The following is a 22,492-nucleotide window of genomic DNA, read 5'->3' on the forward strand; positions in this document are numbered from 1 at the left end:
TTCCTTGCGTGAATATGTGTCTTTTGTACAGTCAGAAATGCATAGGCAGTGTCAAAACTATTGATGGGGTAACAGTTCCAGTAGATCCATGAAATCACTGCAATTTTTCTTCACATGCAGAGACTTACTGAGATATTAAACCAGACAAGAGGGTTATTTCAATCTATTTCCTGACTTGCAAAAGGCTGAGAAAAGTTGATTTTCTCAAAACGTTGTCAGATAAACCAAGAACAACAATTTGCAGCCAGTGGATTTTGTCTGGCTACATACACAGAATCTGCACTTTAAAATGGTCGTGTACTTATGCAAATAATTCACATTTAAAAACCTCTTCTTGAAGTTCTGCAACCAACAGTCTTGCAATATACCTATCACTGTAATGGTACAGTCTTTTTCCCAAGTTCAGTGGGATCAAAATCTAACGACAGCCTCTCTAAAATTAAACATTTGTGTAGTATAAGCTGTACACGGGATCTTTCGCCAGGATTGATTCATTTTGAGATCTGAAGAAGAGTGCTGCAATTCTAATAATGTCCAGCAGTGTAATACAATGTGTACTTTCCAGATCTGAATGAAGAGATATATAATCAGAAAATGTTCATTTTGCCTTGCATAGCAGTGCTCATTAGTATTGCCAGTCATGGCCTCCATTATGATAAAATAGAGTTTTCTCATCACTCTGCAAGTCCACAAATAGACTCGAAAATTGTTTTGTTTCGTGCATACGGCTAATATGCAATACACCGACTCCAGGTGGTAATATGTTTAGTCCTATTACCGCTGACCTTGCATGAACCGTGAAATGAATTATTTATGGTACACACGCAATGAGAGCTTTGCTCAGTATAGACGGCGTTCACTCAATAATCCGAACACCCTGTAGTTGTTGACCGTATAACACTGACAATCGCGATTTTTGTGTAGAGGAAAAGGAAAGCATCATTTGACAGGACACGTATATGGAAATGGAAGATGAATACAAATCATGGTCGTACTCAGAACCCCTCCCTTTAACTTGCTCGCTAGAACCTGTAACTGGCATCTCCTATATATAAAGTGTACATTTAGCAGACACAAGTTGCCGTTGAGAACTTTTTATGCCCCTATTAGTTCTCTTCAAGGGTTTCTAATTGCTACTTACTGAACTCTAACCCGCTAGCTATGCCAATTAAAGCCCACACAACCCAATCCCTCTGTCCGTTTTGTGTGCAGTTTTGCAAGTACCAGCAATGTTGAAACTTTTGCGAGATTGAAATATTAATGTCATTTTCTTGAGCTATGAACATGTTTAATTTATTGGACTAATAGTTTTTAAGTGCTATAAGGTGGAATATTCATTTCATTACGCTGATCATCAAACAGAAAAATAAAAACGACGACACGATTTCTGCTATCAAGCACGAATACATTCCGATGACTACCTCTCATCCTGAGCTGTCATCCCATTCTCGGAATTATACCTCAGCATAAGAGAAAATAGAATACGCTAGTTATGTAATTTGCAATGTGTTGAAACCGAATTTCATTTCTGCTTTTATTTGTTCCGTGTATGACGATTTAAGGAAAAAATTCCTCTCGCCATTCTTTTAGGAACAACCATCAGTGATTAAATATATCAGCCTATTACACTCCAGAACTCCCATATTCCAATAAACTTGTCAAAGTTTATTTACCATAGTTTCAAGTTACGGGATAGTCTATTGCAGACAAGTTGATATTACACTGGATTTTCTGAATTCGATATAACCATTTTCAAGTAGTAAGCCCCACTGTCACTGTATCTGTCTGTATATCTATTGTCACTTATTGTATAAAAGGGCGGAGGCCTGCAATACTGAGGATGAAATATAAGGCGGCAAGGTGTGATTTGAAACATATTCACATCATGCAATATAAGCATCGTCATGTATGTCTGATTTTCGTGAATTTTATGTCATCACGTAGAAAAAAAGACGAGACGCAAATAACTTTGACCCTTAAAATGTAATCCATCGATCTCAGTTACTATTTCTGTTAGGCACTCGGCAGGCTACTAGTGATATACCCCTCCAATTATCGTCATATACATATATTCCTTGTTTTATACCTCATATTTGATATTTTCCATATTTTCTTATCTTTGTCTGCCTTGATAAAGAATGTTTGAATAAATTTGGCGATATTCAAAATCATTGTTGATCGCTCATGTTTGTATATATAAGTGAATAAAAATCACCTCTGGCGCGTGAAAATGTACAAGTGTATCTTACTAATTCAAACGCACTTTTCATGCAAAAAAATAGAAGTGTAACATTCTGACCACCCCTGGAGTGAAATGGTGTGACCCTACAGCAAGGACTCTCTCATGTCAATTTTCTTGACAGGAGCTAATCCTTCGATCGAAATTACCAATACTTAATATACTTCCCTTCAGTTGCCATGGCAATTGACGTGAGTGAATCAATGACGTCATTTTGACCTGACCGGGTTTCTTAACGCTATAAAACTCTCAAATTCCATCCTTGGTTTGGAAGTAGGCGTAAATCAGTTGCGTACTGTAAGAACAGTTCAGAGTTTAGAGTACAGGTTGGAATGTGACTTTTATAAAAATTTTTGTTAAGAAGTCTGCCTGCTCGTCCATACACTCCGTAGCCTTTTCCTTCCAGTTTTCCCGTCCGTACCTTTAATACAAAGAATACGCAAGCAAATTCTCACAGTAAACAAAAATGAGACGGTACTGGATTCTACCCAGGACAGAGTAGAGCTAAGTTATAAAGCACGATACGGTCTGCATACAGATTATATCATGCATGATCACCGGACGAGTACGCACATTATTGTTAAATATACGTGCGACCTTGTTCTTATAATGATGGGGCATTCTAGGTATACGCCTTAAAGGACTCTCGCGTGTATACATTGAGAAGTGCTGCAATATGCATCCTCATGGAAACTTCCATTTAATCGATTTTCTGCACTTAGTTGATAACTTACGCTCCGTCGTTACGAAAGAATTACTATTTCATCTCATTCACTGATCGAAAAGTGGACTACTGTATAAGTGTCTTTCTCTGTGAGGACAGTATCGCGGGGCTCTCATGTGCCATTCCTCCCCAAGTACCCTCTAATGTAATGTTATAGATCTCGCATTTCCGTTATATTAGGGCAAAGGCGATTTCTGAACGTTTTCAAAATATAACGCAATAAAATTTGACTCTCCCACTGGCTTCCCGCGCAAGTACTCACAGGCAGCAGCTAATTAAACATTATCCCTTTGAAGAGAAAACGAAAGGCAACAAGTTGACGCGATGATTTTCCCATTGATGTAACCAAGGCAACTACCAACTCCAGCCAGCATCAACGATGTTTTATTAACCCTTGTGAATGTACTGTGTGTTTTAAATCATCTACGGTACAGTCCTATACACGAATGCAAACACTTCCGCCAATTTCATCTATTAACTAGCCGCTGCTTTATGTACACCGTCATATGCACTCCGATCGTTCAATGCTTGCTTGATTTACGGTATTGTTGCTCATAATATCGACGGAACCGGAGCGTTGGGCTCTGAGCACAAGTGACGTCACAGTTGTTATAGCAGTAAGTCATTGAAGCCAGTTCGATCACTCGACTCGAGGTGACTGAAAGGCAGCCTTGCGGTGGAGCTGTATTCGATCCTCAGTACGATAAATCAAGACTGGAAAATGGCGAAAAGGATTCAGGTTGACCCGGAGATTGACTGCCAGCCACCACCTTATGGTAAGTCTCCCGAGACAATTTCATGGCGTACTAGATACGTGATAACCATTACACTCGTACAAGTCTTAATCTTCAACTTAAAGTAAAACACCTTTCGAAGGACACCGTGACATTCAGCAAAGATTCGTGCACTTCAACTAGTCCTTGAATAACATGATACAAATCATACACGCAGAACTTGTTCATTCTGTTAATCCTTTATATTAATCTCAACCTAAAACACACGAGGTGCAATAATGGTGTTAATAGCCATAAATTGCCTTATATGCCACAATATAATTTATACAGATAACACAAGTTTAGCTACTCTCCCAAATGGCGTAATTGATCGCTGATTTGAATCCATATGCCGTTGGACATAATTCCGAAATTTGCAAATATTATGGCGAAAAAAAGAGTGGATGGTAATTAGTGACGCTCTGATCACGTAAAAAAAAATCTGCAGGCAATCACACTTTTAGTGTTAAACTTGAATAGTTTCTGTAGAAATTATCACGAAGTTCAAGTTCAAATCAAGTTGACTATTACAATACTGGTTCTCAACTATGTATGTATGTATGTATGTATGTATGTATGTATGTATGTATGTATGTATGTATGTATGTATGTATGTATGTATGTGTGTGTGTGTGTGTGTGTGTGTGTGTGTGTGTGTGTATGTATGTATGTATGTATGTATGTATGTACGAATGCACGCGTGCATGCATATTTGTATGAACATCTCTTCCACGTGATTTTCTGAACAAAACACTTTTAATTACAGCATACTAGCTAAGGAAAATTGTAATCGTATTTACACCACAGCCTGCTGTTTCTTTATACTGCAATAATAACGTGTATGAGGCTCACAAACAGAAAGAAAGATCAAATGTTGAAGTACTGCTTATAAAACATTTAACATTTTCAAGTTCTAGTATTGAAATGCCGTCTGCCGTGAATTTCAATTCCAGGGAGGGGGTAGTGAAAATCAAATGTATATATTTCAGTATTTTACGGAAGACTACTGGGAATCCTTTTAACTCCCGGGCCCCCTCCCTAGCTTGTGTCATACAGAAACTCTCATCACTTTGCAACGTGCAAATAGTAGTAGACAGCGGGAAAATAAAAATTAAATGAAAAACAATTTGCTGAAAAGTTTTGAAAAACACTTTTTGTCCAAAAAAGGCCCATGGCTATCGGGCGATATTGCTGTCGCAGTTTCTGAGAATTGGGCCGATACATTCCGTTCGTTTGTCTCTCCATATGTCCATATTGTCTTCATACGTAAAAACGTATCAAATCAAAGACTACGTATTTACATTATAATTTAATTTTTTTACATTCTACAGAATTAACAGTAAAGTCAAACTGTGAAATGGGTGGCGCAACTAAATTCGCAGAACTTCAGCAATTGTGGTCGCAGCACTCAGACGAGTCCATCAGCCGTCGATCGCCTTTCCAGTCTGCCATCGGGGTATCGTTGGCCGCCGTTGCTGGCTTCCTGTTTGGACTAACGACGATTTTCATCAATCTTGCCGAAAGCGGGGGCGGCTCCTCTATTCAAGTTCTGTTTCTCCAAAACATCTTCTGCGTCTTGATGGTGACACCTGTCATCTACTGCTGCAAATTGCCTGTCTTGGATTACCGTAAGCCGGAAAAGGGACTCATGGTATTAAACGCGATGACGGAAACCACGGGGCGGATCACCTTGTACTTTGCGTTTCGCTACGGTCTAGCCGGCAATGTGTCCTCGATTACCTTTGGGGCGCTGCCAGTGATAACACCCTTGTTCGCTGGTCTCTGTCTGGGCGAGAAGTGGAAATTGGTCGATGCAATAAACAGCATCTTCAATATCGTTGGCATTATCCTTATAGCTGGCCCCTCTTTTATCTTCTCCGAGGCTGCGAAAGATGACGACACATCTGCTAAGGATGTTGCACTATCGACGTTGCTCAGTTTATTGACTGCGGTGTCTTTTTCAGTGTCTGCAGTCTCAATACATGCCTTACCACGGGTGCCGATTTTCGTTATTCTTCTGTATTCCGGCACCATAGGGCCGTGGTTTCATTTCCGGCCATTTTCATCGCCAGTGTTGTCTCCTGGAATCTTAGCCTACAAGTCTTTTCCTTCATCTTCGCGGAGTCGGTCTGTTACGCGCTGGGCGCGTTGTGCTTCATCTCGGCCCTGCACATGGAGAGCGCCGCCACGGTGGTACTGCTCGCCAACTTGCAGATCTGCATTGCCTACGTGGGTGACGTCATGGTTTTTGGAGACACTGTCCAGATTTGGGACATCGTCGGAAGTGTACTTATATTGACGAGTTCAGCAATTGTCGCCTTTTACACCTGGTGGAAACACAACCATCCTGAAATCAAAACTGTCAAATGAACCAGAGATTTGTTTGCATAAGATACAAACAAATGCCACCCAGGTAGATTTCAATAATTATGTCTATTGAAGATACGGTACGGTATCTTTCATATTAACTTCAAGTGATGTCTTGTTTTGATATTTTGTGACATGAAAGCAATAAGTCAGTTGTCTTTGCCGCGATATGGCGTGGCATTCAATGTTAGGATGCCGTACACATTTTATCGTGAACAGTCCCTGACTGCTAGCTAGATCAAGTCTAGGCATTAACTGTTTTGACATGTCTGTGAAATGTTAAAGTAATTACAAGGTTTTTTTGCTGGCTGCGTAACGTTAGCGAAATAGTATGCTGATTTTTATGCGTTGCAACGAGAAATTTTGGCCGATGTAAGATAACACGAATTATATTTTTAGTTGCTAATCGTCGTCAATTTTACCCAATTAATCTCCAGCTTCGACGTCTGCTAAAATCGCCTTCCCGTAAATTCACATTGTTTTACAGTCGATTTTTTCGTGCATTTTACGTTAATGTGTTTGTACAAATGGATTGTGCTCATGATCACCATCCCTTATGACGAGTTCCCTTTGATGCGAGATATTTTGTCAGTCCGGTGATGCCATTGGAAGTATATGTACATGTAAATGACGTCACGCACAGCCTGCAGAGAACAGGTCCAGCAGTAGGTTCCGTAAAGTATGAATATATTCATTATTGAACTTCTAAGAAAGTTAAACAAAATCCTGTCCCAGTGACTACAGGGACAATACATAAGGAAGACTTTGGAATAGTTGGTCATGTGAGCTGTTTTACATCAAACATTATCAGGGTGCACGTGGGTAGCTTCGTTTCATGACAGGCTCCGTACATTGCCAGAAGAATACTAAAGAAAATGCTGATATGTGCAACGTCGACCCCATTGTCCAAAAATTTTGGAAAAATGCATACTTTTTTGCAAGAGAATGTTGGTCATATCGAAACAATGGCCATAGGATGATGCATCACATTACAAGATGGATGTTGTAATCTAAAACTTCATCAGCCAACAGCACCATGTCTTGCCAAGTTTAATTCCTTAGAACTCTTTACATACAGTGTTTGCAATGTTCTGTTGTCTTTGAAGATTTTCGCATTTTCCATCATCGCACCAGATGAATGGATGTTTAAATTCATGCTTGTAGACGGGTCTTTGCGCCAGTGAAATAGCTGGCAAATAAATGATGGTTTGGACGGGAAAATAAGCGCTTTTTATGCGTATGACAAAGTTTTAGTGTATACGAAGGTAGGGTTTTGTTTTTGAAAGCTACAAATCGGGAAAAAGCACTTTGTATTGTTGAAGACCACTTTTTGACGCCTAAGTGCATCGTGTCTATGCCGATAGTCTGAAGAAGTTGCATGCAAAATAATAGAGGCACCTCTGTATAGCATTACCGTAAGTGTAGATGCCGAATATCACAGTGCCTCGGCTCATCCCTCTGCTGACGACGGTGTAAATGAATGACACATCCACCCATCTCAGACAAATATTGATGTAGAGAAAATATTGATTGTTAAAAAGAAGTTGGTTCCTAATGTACTACATTAAATTGAACATTTCAATCAATATACATACATACATACATACATACATACATACATACATACATACATACATACGCTTACATACATAAGCTTACATACATAAGCTTACATACATACATACAAGCAGTACAATAAGACAAAATGAAGACATTCTCGTAAATTACATTACATTAGATTACATTACATCACATCACATTACATTACACATTTGCGAAATATCACAGATACATTCATAATGACATAGAAAAAAATTACTGTAATATTTATGCAGTGCGTAAAAACATTGAAAAACAAAGTTTATCTGAGCTCTATTTCTGAGCGCGTGTATTACATCGAGGTACAATATTGTTGGCACTTTTAATACACGTACACGTCTTTACGCTTAGCGTAACAAAGCTTTATTGGCCCATAGTTACGTAGGTACAATGCTCTCACATTTAGTGGAATACTTGGTGATATGTTGTTTTTACGATTTAGAATGTCTAGCAATCTATACATTTGGGCATTATGATCTTATGTCGATGATTATATGCTTGTAAATAAGTCCGCAGCAATTTTATACATCTGTCAAAATCATTACAGAGATCTAAAGTACAGAGAACATGACCATACAGGGCTGTTGTCTGCCAGCATTGCCTAGCGGGAGAAGGTGAGACAGAAAATTGAAAAGCAATCATTATTGTATCTTGTTTATCAGGTCACTACCAGATATCTTGGTAAAGACTGAACGAGACATTAAAATTCAGCGATGGCAAATTCTCCACTCGCAAGCCAAAGCCATGTAACACCATATTTAAATCCTGATGTTCATATCTGTCAAGTCAGGTCATATTTAAGACATTACAATCGTGTTTAGTTCTGACAAAAGCATTCAAAAGATCACACCACACCAATCATCTACTAATTAAAGAGTAAACTGAACCTTAAACTAATCTATTCATTTCTACGAACATAACATTTCTTCTCTGAACAAAATGGTTACCATTTTTGCAATGGATGCATGCGAATATTCAGGTTGAATATTTGGAATGGGGGAGGGGGACTCCGAAATGAAAATGAATCCGTGCTATCATAAACTATCAACCATTCTTCATGATTCTTCTCTTTGAATTTTGAGACATTTTAATTGAATTCAACTTTGAGTCCGCTGTCTCCGATCCATCCAGGGTACACTGTCTTGTCAAAGTTTTCGTTCTGCGCAACGGTGAAGTACTCTTTCCAGCCAGAGGTTTTCCCTTTAAAGTAAAATGTACAGATCTGATAACAAACGAATGAAATCAAAATGATATCTTCTGTTGTGTCCTAGAAGTAAGCATAATTTAAGGTTGGGTACCGATGACGATGCACTATCCCGTGAGTAGTGCGGCATAAGCAAATTCCATAAGTTTGTATGTGAAATGCGAGTAAAATCCTTGTTATATTGTCACATTCTTGAAACTCTCACAAAGGACTTAGAATGAGACGTCTTCTTGCAAATATATCAAACAGGTGGTTTCACAGAGCTTAATTTCGAAATGTAATGGCAACTTAATATTGCCGTTGAACACCTCAAATAGCCTATAAGAGTTGTATTACTTACAGGAAATAGCAACACGTCAGTTTTAATCAGCTCTCTACATTGTTGAGGTCTAAAACTTGAAATGTGAACTGCACAGAATCAAAGGGTGTGGCATATATATGCTCGTCAAAATCACGGGAATGCTACTTTTCTCATCAAATATCTCGCCTATATGCTGTTACCTACAGCATATACATTAAATAAACTTTCAAGATTTAATTTTGGCGTAGTCACCAACTTTCGCTTACCTTGTCTGACAAATGGATTTTGCCCAGAATCTGCTTTGAAAACAGGTAGTACCTCTTTCTGAAGGCTTTTCTTCATACTCTGAAAAGTGCATTTTTCTGCAATATCACTGGTGCTTTCGTCACTCAGTTTCTTGCCCAGAAAATCAGCAATCATTCTTACTTTTCCTCTCAGGTCCTGAAGACAAGCGAAGAAGATAATATCAGTGTTTCGTGAGTAACACCGAATGTTGATGATGGTAATTTTTCCATTTTAAAACATGCCAGGTTTATCACTCCTCATACGTTTTGCCAAATGAGAGAAAGAATCTCAGGAAAATGCTAAAACTTTGAAATTATTGTAATACTGTAGCAAGATTCCCCTTTCAACTAAAATGAAAATCCACAGTGATTCACATAGACGTGTTTAGCAAAGACGAATTGCACCAACACAATTCCTTCATTGACATCCCTGACCCTGGAACTATTTTTTTCAAAGCGGACGTACATTTCACCATCACTGAAAGTATTTAAACAGTGTGTATATTTTGTGTGACGCTGCAATGTCTTCTGGTCGTCATCAGTTGTCTTATTCGTTGCAATGATTATTTAGTTGAATATAAGCGCCGATCTCATCCCTTGATTCGACAGCGAATTCAACACCCATGAGTGTGACCTTGATCGTTTAACCTTAATATTATTGGCGGAAACATGAGAAATGTGAATCGACACGACGTAATTTGATACACTACTCTTCCCGGGGCCTTCCACAGTGTATCAAAAATCTAGTGTGTCGCCTAACGCATTGAAAGGAATTGTCCTTGGCTTATATATTAAACGATAAACAAGAATCATGTATTATTAAGAAGTGAACCAATATATTGATTTTCAACATTGGTGGAAATGTTCCTTTTCAATTTTTAGAAATGCTCCGAGAAGGTAAGGTGGTATCACGAATTACAGCTGAGCTAGCGCATCCTACTTACCTTCTTCATGTCCTCGTAAGTGAAAAAGTACGTTTTTCTGCTCTCGCCTTTTCCACCAGTAGGTCACGTGATTTCCCCAACTCCCAAAGGCAACTAGAAGGTAAAAAGTGCAAACAAACTGAGAAATGTATCATTTCATTTCATTGCATCATTATGTATACTTGCCTATAATCTTTCTAAGAGTACGTTAAGGTTGGTAGTTACAGACTGTGCATGTCATCTTTCTCTTTGTACACTTTTAATTTATTTGAACTACGATAAACTGGTAACTGGGAGACAAATTTTGTTAACTTAAAGCTTGTTCTTGTATGTAGAAGACGAGAACCTGCATAGGTCGTCAATCGAAGACAGACATTTTGAAGATTATCAAACATACCTGCCCCATTGATGAAGTCTTCATAAAATTGTGACCATTCTGTATAGTCTTTTACATAAGGATCCACTTTATGATGACTATAGAATGAAACTGCAACGTCCTTTGGATTTCTACACACGTAAATAATCTGAGAATAAATACATAGTAAACATAGTAAGCCTTTGGATAATTTGAAATCATTAAGAGCACAGAAACACATAAGACAAATGTCATAGGAAGAAGAATGTTGTTGATTATTATGTTTTTATCCTTTTGTCAGGTCACCTTGATGACAATACTCATCACACAGTCTTCCAGGGCCCAAACCATCCAAGGCAGAAGGACATCAGAGTACAGTGACGTTATGAAGTAACGTGTATTTATTGCTGAAAATCACGCAGGGTTTGAAGCTTTTCATGAAAGGAAATTCAGGCTTGATTATTTGCCGGGGGATAAAAATTGACTCTCACAGCAAGTATTACCATGAGAAAGTCCTCATTTCATTCGTCAGAAGGCTCTTTTCTGGGTTAGCTTGAACGCTATAATAACAAGATAGGAAGCAAGTGTTCTCACAGTGACAGAACATAAATATTGGTCAACTGTCAGATATTGACGGATATTAGACGCATTGCAAAACATGTCTTTCCTCTTATTATTACCTAGTTCACTATGCATCACTATGGGGGAGGGGTCTTTGATACTAATTGTGCTAGTCCCTTGAGTGTCTCTTAACGTCATAAATCTGCGCATGTCAAAAATACATATATTATGAGTTCTACTACATGTATGGTCGCTTATGTAGCATTTATATTCATTTGTTGATGCGACGTTTATCACCATTGAAGTTGCCCTTGATGAAACAAGTCTTTGATCTTTATGGAATGATTTTATGTTTTTGTATCATTACTGTATTTATTGAATACTACATCTTTCGAATAACAGGTTTCATGTCGACTAGCGCCTGGCTGCTGCCACAAATTAGCTTACCTTGGCATTTTTCTGCAATAGCTGGGGTGGTAGACGCTCCCCAGGTAGATGGGTCACGAAAGTACGTGGAGAAGGTTTGTCTGCGAACTCCTCGTGAAGGGGTTTGCGACCAGGAATCGAAAATTCTGGATAGAAGAGGAGATTTTTTTCTGCAGCCACATACTCCGTATTGCCGGTCTGGTGAATACGATTGATTATTTCCGCTGCCCATGTTGTTCCTAGAGAGAGAATGTTGTAAACCTGAGGCAACATATTTATATGATGTATGAAATACTCATCATCTTTTTGACAACAACAAAAACAAAAACAACAACAACAACAACAACAACATCAAATGCATTTATCAAAAGGTATTGACAACTACCTGCTTTAGGATAGGTTATCAACCAAATGTCGTCATCTCTGACGTCAAAAGTCTTCATAGCTTCCAGTGTCTCCGACTTTATCATCTTGTGTAGGCTGGCATCCATGTTGAGCGATGTAAAGCTGTATTCTCTCTATGCCAACTTTCTAACGCATAAATAAAGGAATAATAACACAAAGAATATGGATATCCATCGACAACATGCATTTGCTAAGACCACAAACACGTCCCTGACGTCAAAAATGGCCCGATGTTTTCAGTTGAACTTGATTTCCATATGTTCCCGATGTGTGCACGTAAACTGGCCATAGTATTATTTTCTCCCAAAAAAGAATCATATGAACTATCCCCTCACTCCATATAGTCTATGTAAGGTTTCCGTCAATGAATTCGTAGTCGAATGTTGACAACTGACCGTACGACATTCGTGTTGGGTCCCTGTTTGCAATCATTTGAACGGTGTCATTTTTTGTGCATACTTGCACGGGCTACAACAGGCTACTGACAACCGATAGCATGGTCAATAAGGTTATCAGATGCCCTGAAGATCAGAGACAGCAAACAAAGCTATTTGCGAAAACGTGTGTTCGCAAGCGTTTTCTGGGGCGGAAGGGGTAGCATTTTCCCAATTTTATAGGCCGGCGAGAAACCGACAGGCGGGTAAATGTTATAATCAGGGGGCCTTTTTCACAATTTTAATGTATATTATTAATCATAATTTAATGATTGAGATGCCCAGTAAAATGATTTCAATTTGAGTACACCTACCTACACAGCATAGTACCTTAATATTTTGAAGTTCGGTTGTCATATAGTTTATGAAAAACGTTTCAAAACGAACACCTCCAGAGGTAACAGACTGAGCACTGTAACTGGAACATTTCAACGATGAAACTCGTCCTTGAATCATGCACTCTGGTGAATTTGCGTTGTATGTGCATGATGTTTTTTTTTCATGCCACTGCCCACTGCATATCATATGATTTGCACAAGGGCAAAACGACAGAAAAATGACATCATACATCATCGTATACAACTCTGACTTGAACTCTACATTACCTGTGTGGACGTTTGAGGGCCGTCAATCGCCTGTAGCAAGTTTTTTCTCCCAGTTGCAACCGTTTAACGCCAGGTGAGCTGTAGGCAGTATGCTATTACACTAATTCTTAAATGAACACTCACTCACTTATTGTTAGTCTTTCTTTCTGAATCAGGGTACATAGTTCACCTAAAGCAGGGAACACACAATTACTCAGCAAAATTCAAATGAGCGAAACAAAATATTTTTTTGCTCTTTGCACCCCGTGGAATTATTTTGTCAAGCAAATGGATGTGTTTGATGGTCGAATGATTCACATCATTTAAAATTTGCCTGTTAGCACAACCAGACGACTAAAACGGATCAAAACCGACCCTTGAAGTGACAAACAAAACAAAACGTACTTACCTGTAGACCATTTAGGTCAAACTCACCCACAGCCGATGCTGAAGACATATTATCGCCTGGGCTCAACTTTGACCAGATATTATCTGGTCAAAGTTTAGCCTCATCGAGATAGAATCTAGAATCGTTGAAATTTTTATATCTGGTACGGTGTGAGACTGGCCGGATATTTCATGTGTACCGCTGTATAACACGTTAGCAGCATTTCGGAGGAAAAATTGGCGTACGCTTTACTTCTCATTTTCAAGTATGCTGAATACAAACTGCTACATACCAAACCCAAGTTTGACCTCTTGAAATTTTCAATGCCAAAACAAAATGGCTACTATTTACTCAATGAAAACGCTACAATGATTCATCAAAATACCCTACCATGAAATGGGCCGTGGCCTTGACCTTGGACACTAAACCCAATGACCTTGACCATAATGGGTTTGACTTTGCGGCATGTTGTTGAAGTTTTATATCATTATTCTTAAATATGGAAGGAATACTGGATATAGTAAGACTGAGTTATTAAGTTATTAAACACACATTAAGGAATACACTATTTCATTATTCTAGCGAAGTTATCGATATCGATAGCAGTTGAATGTGTTGAAAAAATATAAGAATCAGAAAGTAGAAAGACAGCCTTCATTTCTTCGTCGGGAAGGGGTCGATAAACTGCGTAAGATCTGTAAAAAATGATGATATCTTAAATTCATCAATTGTAAAATGTGATATCCTTCATAGATACCTGTTTACGACGCAAAAATACTTATACACTCGTCATTTTTCTATCAGTGATATGCACAAATAAATATTTTTCAAAAGATTGAGACCGGATTTCTTGAAATTATGCATGCAATGCAAAAACAATGAAATGTCAGTAATAACAATGTTAAGTAAAGACTGCCAATGTAGGCAGGAAACACATAAAATGCAAGCTTCAATAACAGCCATTGTCCAACACTGACATTATTTGTTTTGAATTCCTGGTAGTGTTGCGCTCGTAGTTAGGGGAATTTACGAGTTGAGGTACCAGTCTGGATCGTAATGCTTTCAGTAACTGAAGCTGACACACCAAGATGTAGATTTAACACAACCTTGTACTTTATTGCAAGATGGCGACCGTAACGTTACCGTCCAAGGTCTGATCTCAAGTCCCAGTCTAAGCTCTCTACAAAGTTAAATACATCTTCAAACTTACATAATTACAAAAGTTATCACGTGGTAATTTTCCCGCCAGTCTTTGATTGATTCTTAAGATTAAATAAGATCACACCATGGAATATACCATTCTCGATTGTTCTCATTGAAATCTTAACCAATAATTAATTAAACTATCACACTATCTCTTATCTGCTTCTCGTACGATCTGAGTCAATGACCTTCACACGCCTTGGCCACGTGAGGGACGCTTCGAGATAAAATCTCTATAGGGAGGGCGTTACACTCTCCCACCTTTTTTATAACCAGCGTCCTCGCTGGTCAAAACGAGTGACGAAGCATGGCGATAGCGGACAATTGCAATCTACTTAAAATAAAAAAATACATTAACGGTAAGGCAGTGTGGTTAAAATACGCATAAATCACATATTTTACAAGTTAGCATAAAGTCATTCATTATTCGTGCACCTACAAAATTACAGACTAACATTAACTCATCTAAAATACTTACAGAAATGCTAATAAAATCACTAAAATACATCCAACTACAAACCCACAGTTCAACTATTCTACATCAAATACAGAAAATCGACGAAAATCATTCGAAAATCGTGCCAAAATATCGATGAAAATTTTCTTTAATTTGTTTGAAAGGGTGGGTTAACTGGAAGGGGGTGGACATTGAGAAGGATGACGTAATTTTGCTTGGTGTATTCTGATATCACAATCAATGGTTCAGGGTAACCATAGTATCGACCGTTAGGCATCACTAGACTGTAGCAAATAGCATCTCCTGTGCCAATATTCGGGGCTCTTTCTATCTCCAAAAATCTTCATAAAACATACAATAACAAAAAGCAAAACATCAACAAAACGTCATCAACAACTTCAAAAACTCCAAAAATAAACGCGATAAACCTCAATATCGCCTCATCTCCAAAAACTCAATTCCTCAGGCCATTCGGTCAAATCTAAGGACCATTGTATCACTTACGGATCACTAGCACTGGCATTCCTAGCCAACTGAGGGGAGATGCATATCAAAACATCAAAACTCCTTAAACTTACTTCTTCAACAACAACATAACTTCAACTTCATCAAAACAAAACAAAACAAAACAACACTTCAAAAAGAAAGACGCCTCGTTTGCATACAAGTCCAGAGTATTATCCTAATAAAAGAGTGGTTTCCAAAATACCAGAAAATACAATCAACAAAACTGAAAAGTCATGCATCTTATTCTTTGTCGTCGCACTTTATGGGTGGGTGTATTCCGAAATTCTGCTTCTTATCATTGTCAGTTCATTCGTCAAGTAATCAGTCCGTGTATTACAAAGCCGACTGGAAGGTGAACCACAAGCATCGCTGACGTTGGCTGGTCGTTCTTCTTCTAAATTCACACACATTTCAAACATATTGAGCCATTTCTGTAGACAACCACTCTCTCGTCCGGTGTATCTTCGAGGCATGACGTTAGCACCAACATTAATAATGTCACATTGCCTACCTCGGACGTCCATGTCTGCAAGCCGCCCTCGTCTCTCCGGTCATAGTTCACCTCCATCCGCTGGGGTGCATCTTCGATGAGCCGCTACATATCACCATACATTCGCTCGTGCTGCTGGTTCAGTGGTCCTTCGTCGGGGTCTGCCATCTTTCGTACACGCCCCTCGTTGACTCCACCACCAGATCTCAGAAACCTACAGCCGTGCTGCTTCAGTATACCCGGATTCTCCACCAAATTGTTGCGCTCGTAGTTAGGGGAATTTACGAGTTGAGGTACCAGTCTGGATCGTAATGCTTTCAGTAACTGAAGCTGACACACCAAGATGTAGATTTACACAACCTTGTACTTTATTGCAAGGTGGCGACCGTAACGTTACCGTCCAAGGTCTGATCTCAAGTCCCAGTCTAAGCTCTCTACAAAGTTAAATACATCTTCAAACTTACATAATTACAAAAGTTATCACGTGGTAATTTTCCCGCCAGTCTTTGATTGATTCTTAAGATTAAATAAGATCACACCATGGAATATACCATTCTCGATTGTTCTCATTGTAATCTTAACCAATAATTAATTAAACTATCACACTATCTCTTATCTGCTTCTCGTACGATCTGAGTCAATGACCTTCACACGCCTTGGCCACGTGAGGGACGCTTCGAGATAAAATCTCTACAGGGAGGGGCGTCACACTAGCAGTGTCCAAAATTACGATCATGCAGCTACATTAGCAACGATCCTGCGACCACGAACAGCAAATACAATTATCAGCTAGTATGTCTAGTTTTTGAACATCCTGTTAAAGGGGGAGGAGGTCTTAAAATGTGAAGAACGAACACAGAAACCCAGACACACATCCTTAGAGTGCAACAACTATAGTTTCAACTTTATATTTTATACTGATTAGTAAGCTGTTCAAAATGAATGTGGACATATATACTGGTACTGGTCGTATGCTTTAACTTGTACACCGATATAGAATCGATTTCAGAGAGAGTATATTCCCCTCACACACAACAGTGTTGCTTTAATACCACTGCATTTAGGATGGGATTCCACTATAGGCCTGTTCATGGTTGTAGTTTTGTTCACAATGTGGCTGCACGTGTGCGATTTCGACACTGCTGCTTGAAATAACACTAATTTTGTAACAGCTGTAAGCATGACTTTGTATCAGCTATCGCCTTAGTCATCAAATTCATTTCTAGTATTCATCATTACATAGGCATATTAATTATCTTTTCATTGTTCGTGCTTGCATAATTTCAAAAAATGTGATCAAATGTCTACAGACAAATATTTATTTTCGCATATCAATGATAATCAATGATAGAACAATGACGTCGATTGGACAAAGCCCCATTCTGTTGTAAAGAAGTATCTATGAATGGGTCACATTTTACTATTGACAAATTAAGGACGGTCAATTTTTACATTTCATATGCAGCTTAAATTCAATCGGCCCACCCCTGATAGACAATGAAGGCCTCCTTACTACTTTCCATTTCTAACGTTTCTTCTGATCAGTCATTCAACTGCTATTGATGTCGACGACGTCACTAAAATAAGATAATAATGTATTCCTGATATGGTATTCCTGAATTTTTGTGTCAAGGATAGTGATGATAACATGTTAACTGGGCGCAAAAGGCTATTCACACAGCATAAAAATCTAAACTTAACTATATCTGCAATTGATTTGCATTATTTGATCCAAGGTTTTAACTATCGCGACTATCCTACTCATAATGATCGTCTCGACAAGTGTTCCTCCCGGAAAATCCATCGCCATGGTCCCCCACTTCTTCTTGCCAAGATTGTGTTAATGAAGTCTACAGAATTAACAGTAAAGTCGTACTGTGAAATGAGAAGCGCAACTAAATTCGCAGGACTTCAGCATTTGTGGTCGCAGCACTCAGATGAGTCAATCAGCCGTCGATCCGCTTTCCAGTCTACCATTGGGGTATCGCTAGCCGCCGTTGCTGGCTTTCTGTTTGGACTAACGACGATTTTCATCAATTTTGCCTAAAGCAGGGGTGACTCCTCAATTCAAGTTCTTGATGGTGACACCTGGCATCTACTGCTGCAAACTGCCCGTCTTGAATTACCGTAAGCCGGAAAAGGGACTCATGGTATCAAACGCGATGACGGAAACCACGGGGCGGATCACGTTGTACTTTGCGTTTCGCTACGGTCTAGCTGGCAATGTGTCCTCGATTACCTTTGGGGCGCTGCCTTGTCCGCCGAGCTCTGGCTGGGTGAAAAATGGAATGCTTCATCTCGACCTTGCACATGGATAGCGCCGCCAGTTGCTTGCCAACTTACAGATCTGCCGTGCCTACGAGGGTGTCGTTATGGTTTGTAGAGACACGGTCCAGATTTGGGACATCATAGGGAGTGTACTTACATTGACGAGTTCTGCAATTGTCGCGTTTTACACCTGGTGGAAACAACCATTGTGGAATCAAAGCTGTCAAAAACACTCAGATTTGTTTGCATAAGATATATCAAATAAATGCTACCCCAGTAGATTTTAATAATTATGTACATTGAAAATACGATGCAGTATCCGTTATATTAGCTTTTAGTATTCGACATCTTGAAAGCTGGCTCAGTTACAAAATATTTTCAAGACGATTTTCACAATGACTTCTCATCCCAAGTCTTAAATCGTGAAATTGTCAAGAAAATGACATTATTACCAGGAAAACATTTCCATTGTTACTTTGAAGAATGCAATAGGTATTTCAATCCTTTCAGAAACCAGTTTCCAGTCAAGAACCCCATATTTCACGGATTACGATGATGAACAAAAAAGTCGCAACTTTTTGCTGATTTTCGGAAAACGCATGTATATACTTGATGTTCCTTGAAAAAGCAGCCACCATGCAGGAGTTGACATAAGTGAACTTGATATTTACACATAAGTGAACTTGACTCGCTAGATTTGACTGCTTAACCTATGCAAGGTGTCGCAATCAGAAATGTATACACCATGGTATTGTCTTTGTTCTTTTTAAAACTGATGTTGTTTTATTCAAAGAGACCTGAGCTTGCACTACACCTGAGTTCATATAAAATATAAACCTCTTATGTAACATATGACAATATACTGTCCTTAAAACTATCAATTTTAACATATACTTGCGTGTAACTTAAAATGATCTTCGGATTCATTCAGATATTGTACAGTAGTTTGAATCAGGAGAAAATTATCTGATAAAACAATGCAGCAGGTTGCGATATTGAAGATGTTTAGTCAGTTGTTTTCCTTTCATTTTGGTAATGTTTAGAAGTAATTAAATCTCTTTTAAACTTATATTACCATGTTATCACAGCTCTCTATGTGTTGAATGGAGTCATATCTGTCAGTACTCACATGCGATTTTCATTTAGGGTACCCATGCCCCCGATGCTCAAAGGCTCTTCAAAGTCGACTCTATTGACTTATTGACATACCTACTCTCAGACTGGTACATGTGACAAAGAAATGCAACATTTCATAAAGGTAACATGAATCTCGAGATTACTTTGGACTTGTACTTGCGGCCAGCATAGCAGTGTTCACACTGTGCCATTGTAAAAAGGTCACAACATAAAACGTCATGTGGGTTAAAAACGTTAATAAATCAACCGACTTAACTAAAAAATCAACGTAAGTAACATTAAAAGTTCAAATTTTACATTGCATCTATATCAAGCAAATATTGATAAAACTTTTGATTAATAGCATAAAGAAATGAAAAACCGCAAACTTGGGTTCTTGCCCTTCATCAATTCTTAGGTAAATCTACTGAAGTTCTTCTTGTCACTAAACATTCTAAATATCCTCCATACTCAGCTGGGATGATTAGTGGAATAAGAGTTTGTAGTCCTTGGTGCATTTTGTCTCTTAAAGTGGCGTCATAATCGGTCAGAAAATGAGTACTTAGTGCAGTAGACTCGATCTTAGTGAGGGTGGGTTTTTCGTATTCGAGTGCTGATTACAAGTGTTTGTGCCGGCAATCGCTCTGGGTTTTCGTGCAAAGGGTATAGTGATGATAACAGGTTTTTTGGGCGCAATAGGCTATCCACATATAGTATAAACGTACATGTATAAACTTAACATTCTGCTATCGATTGCATAATTTGATCCAGGATTTTAACTGTCGCGATTATACTACTTATTACTCATAATTATCTTCTCGACAAGTGTTCCTCCCGGAAAATCCATCGCTATAGCCCCTAACTTCTTCTTACCAGGGTTGCTGTTGATGAATTCAAACAGTTTTGAGTTGATTTGATCGGCGACTGCGTATGCGAAGACCCTGTTGCTGCTACCACTGGTATACGTCAGAAACATTCGATTACTCCGGTCTTCACTCGCCTTATTCAAATGATTCCTCACCGCGTCCCATCTTTCATTGACTTCGCTCGGCAAAAGCGCGTGAACTTCCATGTCTTCTGCTATTTCAGCATCGCTGTACCTTACCCCAACCTCTCCGTCGGCAAAATCATCGAGGATAACTGTAAGATCTAGTTGTCCATTGAAAGACAAGTATTCGATAAAGAACTAAACTTTATTGCTTCATGACGGCTGGCTTGCAGTGAAGCACACACCGACTATGGATCATGGGAAATACATGTCAAAGGTCATATAGGCCATACGGAATGCCTGTTTAGTATGACGGATAGGTACGACATTACATCCCTCCTTTTCTTGAATAAATGTCAACTGGAGTCTGAAATAGACAAATGTTCAGAGTCCATACGAAGCATGCAAACAAATGGTTTGTCAAGTAATGACTAATGAAAAGTGTAACTTTGTGAAACAATTTAAACAATGAACTTTAAACACAACAAATGTAAACATTGGCAGCATTTATGAGTCCGGCTTGCTGCTTTCATGGTATCTCAAATTTGACAACACAAATTTAGAGACTTTCACAGATTTTATTTCTTTTTGATCATGCGACATAGTCTTCTAAATACGCGGGAGCCTTCCTCTCTCTGGATGATCTGCGCAACTGAGAAGGATCATCTAAAAATGTAGATTTCTCATCTGACATCTCTGCTTTCACAGAATCAGGAGTGACTGGTATTTCAATGTCCTCCATCACATGTTCATTTTCCTGTTTTGGAATATACACATTCTTGTATCGCAGTTTCTTAAAGAATGAAGAGTTACGTGTGACTCGATGATTTCCTCGTCGGACTGTCACCATACTTCCTTTCTGTTTTTCAACTTCATACGGTTCAGGTTTGAATGGTGTGGACATCTTATTTCTCTTCTGTTGTTTGATGAGTACCTGATCACCTATTTGAAGATCTGATGGTCTGGTATGATTATACCTGTCAGCATAGTTTTTCATCATTTGCTTCTTCGCTGCGTCTTTCAAGAACAGATCGCTGTTGAAACTCTCTTGTTGAATGCTTGGCAATGTTGTTTTCATTTTCCTTCCATACAACAGTTCTGCTGGGGATTTATCCGTTGTAGTATGTGGTGTTGCTCTATACTGGCGTAAAAATCGAAACAATTCTTGTCGCCAATTCTTGCCTTCTATCTGAGCTATTCGTGCTGATTTCTCAAGAGTTCTCATCAGCCTCTCGGCCTCTCCATTTGCCTTTGGCCATAATGGTGTCACTTTCCTGTGCTTGAAACCTAGGTAGTTGGCAAACTTGCTAAACTTATCACCATTAAAGGGAGGACCATTGTCCGTTTTGACTTCATCCGGTATTCCTTGCCTCGCAAATATTGCATCTAGGTGTGGCAATACCGTGTTTGCTGAAGTGGATCTAAGGAACTCAACTTCTGGAAATCTGCTGTAGTCATCAATTACTACCAAAAGATAATCTCCATTTGGGAATGGACCACAAAAATCTACGGAAAGATTCTTCCATGGACCTGATGGTAATGTTGTCATCTTGAGTGGTTCTGGGCTGGGTTTTGGACTGTGGTTTGCAGCTTGGCATGGAATGCATTTTGCTACGGTTTCTTCTACCATGTCATCTATGCCTGGAAACCACACAGTTTCTCTCAACAACTTTTTTGTCTTTACTATGCCCTGGTGACCACTGTGAGCTAGTTGAACGGCTTTCCTCTGCAGCTTATGAGGTATGATCAGTCTGTTACCTCTCAGTAGCACACCGTTTGATATCGACAGCTCATCTTTGACAACTTTGTAGGGACGGACATCTGGTTTAACATCAAACCACCGTTGTGTCATGACTACTTGTGATAACTCTTGTAATGTTGTATCTTGTTCTGTGG

General features: G+C 38.9%; 2 protein-coding genes across 3 annotated transcripts; one reads left to right on the top strand and one right to left on the bottom strand.

Annotated features, from left to right (window-relative positions):
* The first annotated feature begins 3,565 nt into the window (after positions 1 to 3,565).
* On the top strand, positions 3,566 to 7,320 carry LOC139131059 (solute carrier family 35 member G1-like). The gene is made up of 2 exons (XM_070696995.1): positions 3,566 to 3,739; positions 5,068 to 7,320. The coding sequence occupies exons 1-2, from the start codon at positions 3,685 to 3,687 to the stop codon at positions 6,033 to 6,035; spliced, it is 1,023 nt and encodes a 340-aa protein (XP_070553096.1). The 5' UTR covers positions 3,566 to 3,684; the 3' UTR covers positions 6,036 to 7,320.
* Positions 7,321 to 7,825: 505 nt separating this feature from the next.
* On the bottom strand, positions 7,826 to 14,066 carry LOC139131060 (sulfotransferase 1A1-like). Of its 2 annotated transcripts, XM_070696997.1 has the most exons (8): positions 13,589 to 14,009; positions 13,201 to 13,369; positions 12,142 to 12,287; positions 11,778 to 11,995; positions 10,812 to 10,938; positions 10,436 to 10,528; positions 9,474 to 9,648; positions 7,826 to 8,902 (listed from the first exon to the last, which is right to left on the bottom strand). In XM_070696997.1, the coding sequence occupies exons 3-7, from the start codon at positions 12,245 to 12,247 to the stop codon at positions 9,617 to 9,619; spliced, it is 576 nt and encodes a 191-aa protein (XP_070553098.1). In that variant the 5' UTR covers positions 12,248 to 12,287; positions 13,201 to 13,369; positions 13,589 to 14,009; the 3' UTR covers positions 7,826 to 8,902; positions 9,474 to 9,616. The 2 variants fall into 2 exon arrangements, with proteins under 2 accessions (XP_070553098.1, XP_070553099.1); XM_070696998.1 differs by lacking the exon at positions 13,201 to 13,369 and having other exon boundaries at positions 12,142 to 12,283; positions 13,589 to 14,066.
* Positions 14,067 to 22,492: the final 8,426 nt, after the last annotated feature.

Source organism: Ptychodera flava, chromosome 4, assembly GCF_041260155.1.
Source record: "Ptychodera flava strain L36383 chromosome 4, AS_Pfla_20210202, whole genome shotgun sequence".
Lineage (NCBI taxonomy): Eukaryota > Metazoa > Hemichordata > Enteropneusta > Ptychoderidae > Ptychodera > Ptychodera flava.

Excerpts from the sequence above, each read along its gene's own strand:
- LOC139131060 (XM_070696998.1), bottom strand. The coding sequence starts at position 12,247 with ATGGATGCCAGCCTACACAAGATGATAAAGTCGGAGACACTGGAAGCT. Across the intron at positions 10,529-10,811 it reads AGACTTCATCAATGGGGCAG|TTGCCTTTGGGAGTTGGGGA; the intron begins GTATGTTTGATA and ends TTTACCTTCTAG. Across the intron at positions 9,649-10,435 it reads CTTACGAGGACATGAAGAAG|GACCTGAGAGGAAAAGTAAG; the intron begins GTAAGTAGGATG and ends GCTTGTCTTCAG.
- LOC139131059 (XM_070696995.1), top strand. The coding sequence starts at position 3,685 with ATGGCGAAAAGGATTCAGGTTGACCCGGAGATTGACTGCCAGCCACCA. Across the intron at positions 3,740-5,067 it reads CTGCCAGCCACCACCTTATG|AATTAACAGTAAAGTCAAAC; the intron begins GTAAGTCTCCCG and ends TACATTCTACAG.